Consider the following 11,260-nt stretch of genomic DNA (forward strand, 5'->3'; position numbering starts at 1 on the left):
CTGTAAACACCTCCTGCAGGTTCAGACTGTGAGTGTGTGTGAGTGTGTGTGAGGAGCAGCATGCACAGGTCCTACCAGCCGCTCAAGCCCATCGCCAACCGCTACCTGCAGCAGCGATGGGACCACGACAACTACGAGAGCCACCGCAGGAAGGTAGGAGGGTAGGGTGGACTTAAACGAGTGTTAAAGTGTCCTCTATGAGAATAAACGTGTGTTAAAGTGTCCTCTAGGAGCATAAATGTGTGCTAAAGTGTCCTCTAGGAGCATAAACCTGTGTTAAAGTGTCCTCTAGGAGCATAAACGTGTGTTAAAGTGTCCTCTAAGAGCATAAACGTGTGTTAAAGTGTCCTCTAGGAGCATAAACTTGTGTTAAAGTGTCCTCTAGGAGCATAAACGTGTGCTAAAGTGTCCTCTAGGAGCATAAACGTGTGTTAAAGTGTCCTCTTGGAGCATAAACGTGTGCTAAAGTGTCCTCTAGGAGCATAAACGTGTGCTAAAGTGTCCTCTAGGAGCATAAACGTGTGTTAAAGTGTCCTCTAGGAGCATAAACTTGTGTTAAAGTGTCCTCTAGGAGCATAAACGTGTGTTAAAGTGTCCTCTAGGAGAATAAACGTGTGCTAAAGTGTCCTCTAGGAGCATAAACGTGTGTTAAAGTGTCCTCTTGGAGCATAAACGTGTGCTAAAGTGTCCTCTAGGAGCATAAACGTGTGCTAAAGTGTCCTCTAGGAGCATAAACGTGTGTTAAAGTGTCCTCTAGGAGCATAAACGTGTGTTAAAGTGTCCTCTAGGAGCATAAACGTGTGCTAAAGTGTCCTCTAGGAGCATAAACGTGTGTTAAAGTGTCCTCTAGGAGCATAAACGTGTGCTAAAGTGTCCTCTAGGAGCATAAACGTGTGCTAAAGTGTCCTCTAGGAGCATAAACGTCTGTTAAAGTGTCCTCTAGGAGCCTAAACGTGTGTTAAAGTGTCCTCTAGGAGCATAAACATGTGTTAAAGTGTCCTCTAGGAGCATAAACGTGTGTTAAAGTGTCCTCTAGGAGCATAAACGTGTGTTAAAGTGTCCTCTAGGAGCATAAACATGTGTTAAAGTGTCCTCTAGAAGCGTAAACGTGTGTTAAAGTGTCCTCTAGGAACATAAACGTGTGTTAAAGTGTCCTCTAGGAGCATAAACATGTGTTAAAGTGTCCTCTAGGAGCATAAACGTGTGCTAAAGTGTAGGAGCATAAACATGTGTTAAAGTGTCCTCTAGGAGCATAAACGTGTGCTAAAGTGTCCTCTAGGAGCATAAACATGTGTTAAAGTGTCCTCTAGGAGCATAAACGTGTGTTAAAGTGTCCTCTAGGAGCATAAACATGTGTTAAAGTGTCCTCTAGAAGCGTAAACGTGTGTTAAAGTGTCCTCTAGGAACATAAACGTGTGTTAAAGTGTCCCCTAGGAGTCTAAACGTGTGTTAAAGTGTCCTCTAGGAGCATAAACGTGTGCTAAAGTGTCCTCTAGGAGCATAAACGTGTGTTAAAGTGTCCTCTAGGAGCCTAAACGTGTGTTAAAGTGTCCTCTAGGAGCATAAACGTGTGTTAAAGTGTCCTCTAGGAGCATAAACGTGTGTTAAAGTGTCCTCTAGGAGCATAAACGTGTGCTAAAGTGTCCTCTAGGAGCATAAACGGGTGTTAAAGTGTCCTCTAGGAGCATAAACGTGTGCTAAAGTGTCCTCTAGGAGCATAAACGTGTGTTAAAGTGTCCTCTAGGAGCATAAACGTGTGCTAAAGTGTCCTCTAGGAGCATAAACGTGTGTTAAAGTGTCCTCTAGGAGCCTAAACGTGTGCTAAAGTGTCCTCTAGGAGCATAAACGTGTGTTAAAGTGTCCTCTAGGAGCATAAACGTGTGTTAAAGTGTCCTCTAGGAGCATAAACATGTGCTAAAGTGTCCTCTAGGAGCATAAACGTGTGTTAAAGTGTCCTCTAGGAGCATAAACGTGTGTTAAAGTGTCCTCTAGGAGCATAAACGTGTGTTAAAGTGTCCTCTAGGAGCATAAACGTGTGTTAAAGTGTCCTCTAGGAGCCACATCGGCGCTGGGTGTGAAAATAACAACTGCGTCGGTCTTGAACCATGAAAGTCGCCGTACGCTGTGAATGAGCCGTCTGTAAATGCAGTTTGAGGTTTTACATCCAACCCCCCCTCCCGTGTTTACCTGTCCAGGTGAGCTCCGCCCTGCCGGTGGTGGACAACAAGGGCATGAGGACCCCGGCTCACGTCCAGCTCAAACTCAAGAAGCTGCAGGTCAGTGAACACCCCCCCCCCCCCCCCCCCCCCCCAGTGTGAACCTCCAGCAGGGCGGAGAGGTCTGAGCTCTTGTTCCGTGTGCTCCAGCTGCAGGACGAGCGTCTGTCCATCATCGACAGGGACAACCACCTCCTGGCGTCCAAGCTGGCCAACATCGTCTGCTCTAAAGGGCTGGTAGACCATCGGAACCAGTACCACCTGAGGAGGTGAGGACCTGCAGACACACACACAAACTACCACCTGAGACAACCAAGTTAGGGCGCCCTCCCACTGTTCCTCCGTGCCCCGTGCTTTAGGGTCCTTGTCCCCCCCTCCAGGCCCGTTTGTACTCACACTACCTGGGCCTCGGAGAATGCTTCTTGCTGCCTATACGTCATCACGCCGTAACCGGAGAAAACCCACGCAGACACGGGGAGAACAGGCAAATTCCATGATGGGGTGGCTGTGGCTCAGTGGTAGAGTTGGTCGTCCTCCATTGTAGAGATTGGTGGTTCGATCCCCAGCTCCCCTGGTCCGCATGTCTGTTTGAAGTGTCCTTGGATTTGAACCAGGAACCCTCTTGCTTTGAGGCGACAGTTGCTTCTTTAAAACCAAATAACTGATGACTTGAACTGCAGCACTGGCAAGTTGACACTGGCCACATGAAACATCTGTCACGTCCTGTTTGTGATGTCACGTCCTGTTTGTGCTCTCACGTCCTGTTTGTGCTCTCACGGCCTGCCCTGATGTGTTTAGACTTATTGTAATGTAAGTATAATCCTCACCTGGGAGCTGTTTGCTGCCATGGTGCACCTGGGGGAGTGTTTCTCTGTGATGAAGCTGCAGCACCTCGTAGGACCGTTAAATTATGGATGGGAGCGGTCCTGCTCCATTACACTGTTGAATTATTGAGCTGACAGCCTCACACACGCCGGAGACGCTTTATTCTCACTCTGTTCAGCTCCTCACTGCTTTAAATCGACTTCAGCATCCAGGGACGGAGCAGTGACACCGATATTACCTATTTAAAGAAAGAGTTGCTCTGGACGTTGGACAAATATGTTAAGTGACGTCCTTTTAAGTCGATGTGTCAAAGTTATTTCCACCTGCAGCAGATGAAGAACCACAGGAGTATTCAGAGAGAGACTTGGTGATGAACGTCTTCTGTCTCTTTAAAAGCTTCCCTGTGTTTGCATTTGAAGCCTTTAAAGTGTAAATAAATATGTGGGGCAGCATTTATATACGTCTGGTTCACACGCTGTGAATAAGAGCTGGACGCAGCCACGGTGGGAGCGTTCCTGCGTTCCCCGCTTTGTTCGTGACCATAGAGCATCGAACCCTTTTTTAAGAAAAGGTCTGATGCTCCACACTTTTCACAGGAAGGGTCCTGTGTTCCCCTGTCTGTTACTTTTACCACAATCAGTGGTGGACAATCAAATTCCCCGGCAAATAGACAATTCTTCAACACTGCGTGGAAGTCTGGGACAGTGCCGAGGGAGTGGCAGACCGGGGTGGTGGTTCCTGTTCAGAAAGGGGGACCAGAGGGTGTGAGCCAGTTCCAGGGGGATCACACTCCTCAGCCTCCCTGGTGAAGTCGACTCCAAGGTGCTGGAAAGGAGCGTTCAGCCCGACCGGCTCTTCACTCTAGCAAGGATCCTGGAGGGGGTCTGGGAGTTTACTCATCCGGTCTATGTGTGTTTCGTGGATTTGGAGAAGGCAAATGACCGGGTCCCTGAGAGATACTGGGAGGTGCTGGGGAGTCTGGGGTGAGGGGCTTCTTTTTACATATTGGGTGAAGCAGTCTGTTACTGAAGGATCGGCTTAAAGCCCCCGCGGTCTCCTGCAGGGGGTGGGGGGGTGTTCTCCAGGACTGATGGGAGCTTGGTTAGCACCCTCCTTTCGCCCACCACCTCTATGAAGTCCACGGGACAGTCCAGGACAGAACCGGCCCTCTTCACCAGTCTGTCCCTCTCTATGCTTCCTCCTTCCCCAACAGACCACTGCGTAAGAAACGGCTGATGCCAAAACAGAGTCATAGAAAGTTTTTAACAACGTGTTTAAGCCCTGCACACTCCAAAGGCCCTTTTTTGTACAGGACAACTGTAAAGTCCGCCCAGTCCAAGTCCAAGTTGATTGTTGAGATAAACACCCAGGTCTCCGTATGCGCTCACCATCTATGACCAACTCCTGTATCTGGCTGGCATTTAACTGAAGATGAGTCAGGAGACAAAGTCATTGATGACCTCCCTGAGTTCTTGATCCATACTCTGATCCATACCCTGACACATACCCTGATCCATACCCTGATCCATACCCTGACACATACCCTGATCCATACCCTGATCCATACCCTGATACATACCCTGACACATACCCTGATCCATACCCTGATACATACCCTGATACATACCCTGATCCATACCCTGATACATACCCTGACCCGTACCCTTATACATACCCTGATCCGTACCCTGATCCATACCCTGATCCATACCCTGATCCATACCCTGATACATACCCTGATACATACCCTGATCCATACCCTGATACATACCCTGACACATACCCTGATCCATACCCTGATACATACCCTGACACATACCCTGACACATACCCTGATACATACCCTGATCCATACCCTGATCCATACCCTGATCCATACCCTGATCCATACCCTGATCCATACCCTGATACATACCCTGACACATACCCTGATCCATACCCTGATACATACCCTGACACATACCCTGACACATACCCTGATACATACCCTGATCCATACCCTGACATACCCTGACACATACCCTGATCCATACCCTGATACATACCCTGATCCATACCCTGATCCATACCCTGATGCATACCCTGATGCATACCCTGATCCATACCCTGATGCATACCCTGATGCATACCCTGATCCATACCCTGATCCATACCCTGATGCATACCCTGATGCATACCCTGATACATACCCTGATCCATACCCTGATCCATACCCTGATCCATACCCTGATCCATACCCTGACACATACCCTGACACATACCCTGATCCATACCCTGACACATACCCTGACACATACCCTGACCCATACCCTGATCCATACCCTGATACATACCCTGATTCATACCCTGACACATACCCTGATACATACCCTGATACATACCCTGATGCATACCCTGATACATACCCTGATCCATACCCTGATCCATACCCTGATCCATACCCTGATCCATACCCTGACACATACCCTGACACATACCCTGACACATACCCTGACCCATACCCTGATACATACCCTGATACATACCCTGATCCATACCCTGATACATACCCTGATCCATACCCTGATACATACCCTGACACATACCCTGATCCATACCCTGATCCATACCCTGATACATACCCTGACACATACCCTGATACATACCCTGATACATACCCTGATACATACCCTGACACATACCCTAATACATACCCTGATACATACCCTGACCCATACCCTGACACATACCCTGATCCATACCCTGATCCATACCCTGATACATACCCTGACACATACCCTGATACATACCCTGATACATACCCTGATCCATACCCTGACACATACCCTGATCCATACCCTGATACATACCCTGATCCATACCCTGATACATACCCTGACCCATACCCTGACACATACCCTGATACATACCCTGACCCATACCCTGACATACCCTGACACATACCCTAATACATACCCTGACACATACCCTGATCCATACCCTGATACATACCCTGACACATACCCTGATCCATACCCTGATACATACCCTGATACATACCCTGATCCATACCCTGATACATACCCTGACACATACCCTGACACATACCCTGATACATACCCTGACCCATACCCTGACATACCCTGACACATACCCTAATACATACCCTGACACATACCCTGATCCATACCCTGATACATACCCTGACACATACCCTGATCCATACCCTGATACATACCCTGATACATACCCTGATCCATACCCTGATCCATACCCTGACACATACCCTGATCCGTACCCTGATCCATACCCTGATCCATACCCTGATACATACCCTGATCCATACCCTGATACATACCCTGATCCATACCCTGACACATACCCTGACACATACCCTGACACATACCCTGACACATACCCTGACCCGTACCCTGAAACATACCCTGATACATACCCTGATCCATACCCTGATACATACCCTGATACATACCCTGACACGTACCCTGATACATACCCTGATCCATACCCTGATACATACCCTGATACATACCCTGATACATACCCTGATCCGTACCCTGATACATACCCTGATACATACCCTGATACATACCCTGATACATACCCTGATACATACCCTGATCCATACCCTGATACATACCCTGATACATACCCTGATACATACCCTGATCCATACCCTGATACATACCCTGATCCATACCCTGATCCATACCCTGATACATACCCTGATACATACCCTGATGCATACCCTGATCCGTACCCTGATACGTACCCTGATCCATACCCTGACACATACCCTAATACATACCCTGATACATACCCTGATGCATACCCTGATCCATACCCTGATCCGTACCCTGATACGTACCCTGATCCATACCCTGAAACATACCCTGATCCGTACCCTGATACATACCCCTGATACATACCCTGATACATACCCTGATCCGTACCCTGATACATACCCCTGATACATACCCTGATCCGTACCCTGACACATACCCTGAAACATACCAACGAGGAGGTGACACTTACCTGTTTTGTGTCTGTAATTTTTATTGTCTACGTTCTGGTCCTCTTCACATTCTTCACACAGATTTCCTCATGTCCAGATCCTGTGCAGACCAATCACAACCCTTTATATCCTTTGGGGCGCGTTAGGACAAAGACAACTTTACGCCAAATATGCAATGACACTGCTCGTGCATCCATGCTCCGGACACACTACAGCGAGCGTAGACCTGCTCAGGGAAGAGGACAACTAGGGTTCAGGGTTCAGGGTTCAGGATTACAGGGTTCAGGGTTCAGGGTTAAAGGGTTCCGGGTTCAGGGTTCAGGGTTAAAGGGTTCCGGGTTCAGGGTTCAGGGTTAAAGGGTTCAGGGTTCAGGGTTCAGGGTTCAGGGTTAAAGGGTTCAGGGTTCCGGGTTCCGGGTTAAAGGGTTAAAGGGTTCAGGGGTTCAGGGTTCAGGGTTCAGGGTTCAGGGTTAAAGGGTTCAGGGTTCAGGGTTCAGGGTTAAAGGGTTCAGGGGTTCAGGGTTCAGGGTTCAGGGTTAAAGGGTTCAGGGGTTCAGGGTTAAAGGGTTCAGGGGTTCAGGGTTAAAGGGTTAAAGGATTCAGGGTTCAGGGTTCAGGGTTCAGGGTTCCGGGTTCAGGGTTCAGGGTTCAGGGTTAAAGGGTTCAGGGTTCAGGTTTCAGGGTTCAGGGTTAAAGGGTCCAGGGTTCAGGGTTCAGGGTTCAGGGTTAAAGGGTTCAGGGTTCAGGGTTCAGGGTTAAAGGGTTCAGGGTTCAGGGTTAAAGGGTTCAGGGTTCAGGGTTCAGGGTTAAAGGGTTAAAGGGTTCAGGGTTCAGGGTTAAAGGGTTCAGGGTTAAAGGGTTCAGGGCTCAGGGTTCAGGGTTCTGGGTTAAAGGGTTCAGGGTTAAAGGGTTCAGGGTTCAGGGTTAAAGGGTTCAGGGTTCAGGGTTAAAGGGTTCAGGGTTCAGGGTTCAGGGTTAAAGGGTTCAGGGTTCAGGGTTCAGGGTTCAGGGTTAAAGGGTTCAGGGTTCAGGTTTCAGGGTTCAGGGTTCAGGGTTCAGGGTTAAAGGGTTCAGGGTTCAGGTTTCAGGGTTCAGGGTTCAGGGTTCAGGGTTAAAGGGTTCTGGGTTCAGGGTTCAGGGTTCAGGGTTCAGGGTTAAAGGGTTCAGGGTTCAGGGTTCAGGTTTCAGGGTTCAGGGTTAAAGGGTTCAGGGTTCAGGGTTAAAGGGTTCCGGGTTCAGGGTTCAGGGTTCAGGGTTCAGGTTTCAGGGTTCAGGATTACAGGGTTCAGGGTTCAGGGTTAAAGGGTTCCGGGTTCAGGGTTCAGGGTTAAAGGGTTCCGGGTTCAGGGTTCAGGGTTAAAGGGTTCAGGGTTCAGGGTTCAGGGTTCAGGGTTAAAGGGTTCAGGGTTCCGGGTTCCGGGTTAAAGGGTTAAAGGGTTCAGGGTTAAAGGGTTCAGGTTTCAGGGTTCAGGGTTAAAGGGTTCAGGGTTCAGGTTTCAGGGTTCAGGGTTCAGGGTTAAAGGGTTCAGGGTTCAGGGTTCAGGGTTCAGGGTTAAAGGGTTCAGGGTTCCGGGTTCCGGGTTAAAGGGTTAAAGGGTTCAGGGTTAAAGGGTTCAGGTTTCAGGGTTCAGGGTTAAAGGGTTCAGGGTTCAGGTTTCAGGGTTCAGGGTTAAAGGGTTCAGGGTTCAGGGTTCAGGGTTGCGTCTCTACACCTCCTTCCTCCTCTCCCTCTTGTTCCTTCCTCAGTCTGAATGCGGACAAAAGGAGGGCGGAGCTTCTGCTGGTCGGCCGTCAGAATCAGGCGATCTACCAGCGAATCACGTCTCGCCAGTCAGAGTACCGCCGCCAGCTGTGGTTGGACGACTGGGAGAGGACGGAGCGCCGGCGGGACGACATTTCCCGGTACCCTCGAGGGCTCGCCGAGAAACAGGTGAGTCGTTGAGAGTTGCTGGTGAAAGTTGCTGGTGAGATGGATGCACCTGAGGGTAAGTGACGCGCGCTGCATGCGTGTCTCCGCAGAAGTCTCACAGGAAGGTGAAGTTTGCAGCCGGGGACGGCGGCGAGCGGTCGGCGAGCTGCAGCATCACTGCCACGGACCGGAGCGACGGAGCGACCTGAGACTGCAACATCATTAAATACGACCCCGAACACACAAACACACACACACACACACACACACACACACACACACACACACACACACACACACACACACACACACACACAACACACACACAAACACACACACACATACACACACACAAACACACACACACACACAAACACACACACACACACAAACACACAAACACACACACACACACACACACAAACACACACACACAAACACACACACACACACACAAACACACAAACACACACACACACACAAACACACACACACACACACACACACACACACACACACACACACACAAACACAAGCACACAGACACACACACACACACACACACACACACACACACACACACACACACACACACACACACACACAGACACACACACACACACACAAACACACAAACACACACACACACACACACACAAACACACACACACACACACACACACACACACACACACACACACACACAAACACAAGCACACAGACACACACACACACACACACACACACACACACACACACACACACACACACACACACACACACAAACTTGTGTCCTAAAGGTTCAGATCAACAGATTTAGTTAGTTTTAAAAACCTGCAGAACTAATAACTAATGACGTTAGCACGTTAGCATGTTAGCATGTTAGTATGTTAGCATGTTAGCACGTTAGTATGTTAGCATGTTAGCATGTTAGCACGTTAGCATGTTAGCTTGTTAGCATGTTAGCACGATAGCATGTTAACTTCTTTTTGTGAGTTTTTTCTCTTTCTTTAACTGTTTTTACTTTAATCACATCAAATAAACATAAATAAATAAATAAATAAATATAAAGTAAATCGTGTGTTTGGAGTCTCTCATGTTTCGTTTTTTCACACAACAAAGAAAAAATACGGAGATTTTTGTTTGCGTTAAAATAATATAACCATAAAACACTTTCTTATATATTAATATAGAATAACAATAATAATATATATGTTTTTAATTTAAATCAACTTTACACTGAATCACTTCAACTTCATTATTTAATAAAATAACTATTTTTGTTTATGTAACACTTTAATATTATTTCACCGTTTAATTTAATTTAATTTTACATTTATTATTAAAGTTTATAAAGAGCAGAAAATATATCTTTCTATGGCAAACGTTTGCTTTTTATTTGTTAAATCAAATTAAATAATTTTTATTTATATCAAAATGTATTTGAATTAAAATAAATTAGAATATTTTCACTAAAGTCTGATGAATTAATTAAAGTCACTTTAACTCAATAAAATTAAATTAATGTGTTTTATATTTTTACTTTTTCAGTTGATTTATTTTGTTTTCTGAATATTTGCAAATATTTGAAATTATGTTTCTTTAAAATGCACTTTTTCTGTCTCTTTAGTTTTTATTTTATATATTAATTCTGTTTTTATTATTAAAGAATTATCATTATTAATTCACCGTTCGGCGCTTTTAAACTTATTTTATAAAAATAATAATAATAAAAATAATAATATTAATAATAAAATAATAATAATACAACAACAATTATAATAATAATAATAGTAATAAAAATAAAAAATATATAAAAATTATATTAAAAAAAAAAAATAATAATTAAAAATAATAAAATTAATACTATACATAATTTCTATAAAAACAACAAAAACAACATTTAAATAAAATACAAAAAAACAAAAACGGAGATGATTGAAACATAAATTCTCTGTTTTAAGTTCAGATATTAACATTAAAAATATAAAATATTAAAAATGTGGCATTTTACACTTTTTGAGAATAAAATGATCCAAAAATCCTTTAAATCCTTTAAATCGTGTAAAAAGCTCAGAGCTGCAGCGTCTGCGTCACTTTATTATTAAATATTTTATTTTATTTTATTAAAAACGTCTGAAAAGAAAAAAGTTTCACTCACATGTTTCAGTTTCTCCAGAAGATGGCAGCAACTTCCTGTCCCAGGTCTCTGGTCTCAGGTCCTCAGGTCTCTGGTCTCTGGTCTCAGGTCTCTGGTCCTCAGGTCTCAGGTCTCTGGTCTCAGGTCCTCTGGTCCTC

At 45.8% G+C, this 11,260-nt stretch overlaps 1 protein-coding gene across 1 annotated transcript; it reads left to right on the forward strand.

Moving 5' to 3' along the window:
* Positions 1–60: 60 nt before the first annotated feature.
* Positions 61–9,171, forward strand: LOC310949025 (sperm axonemal maintenance protein CFAP97D1; the record flags this gene model as incomplete). Its single annotated transcript, XM_083916357.1, has 5 exons — positions 61–153; positions 2,196–2,276; positions 2,373–2,485; positions 8,800–8,983; positions 9,073–9,171. The coding sequence occupies 5 exons, from the start codon at positions 61–63 to the stop codon at positions 9,169–9,171; spliced, it is 570 nt and encodes a 189-aa protein (XP_083772483.1).
* Positions 9,172–11,260: the final 2,089 nt, after the last annotated feature.

The sequence above is a fragment of the Echiichthys vipera genome, assembly GCF_963691815.1.
Source record: "Echiichthys vipera genome assembly, chromosome: 7".
In the NCBI taxonomy this organism is placed as follows: domain Eukaryota; kingdom Metazoa; phylum Chordata; class Actinopteri; order Perciformes; family Trachinidae; genus Echiichthys; species Echiichthys vipera.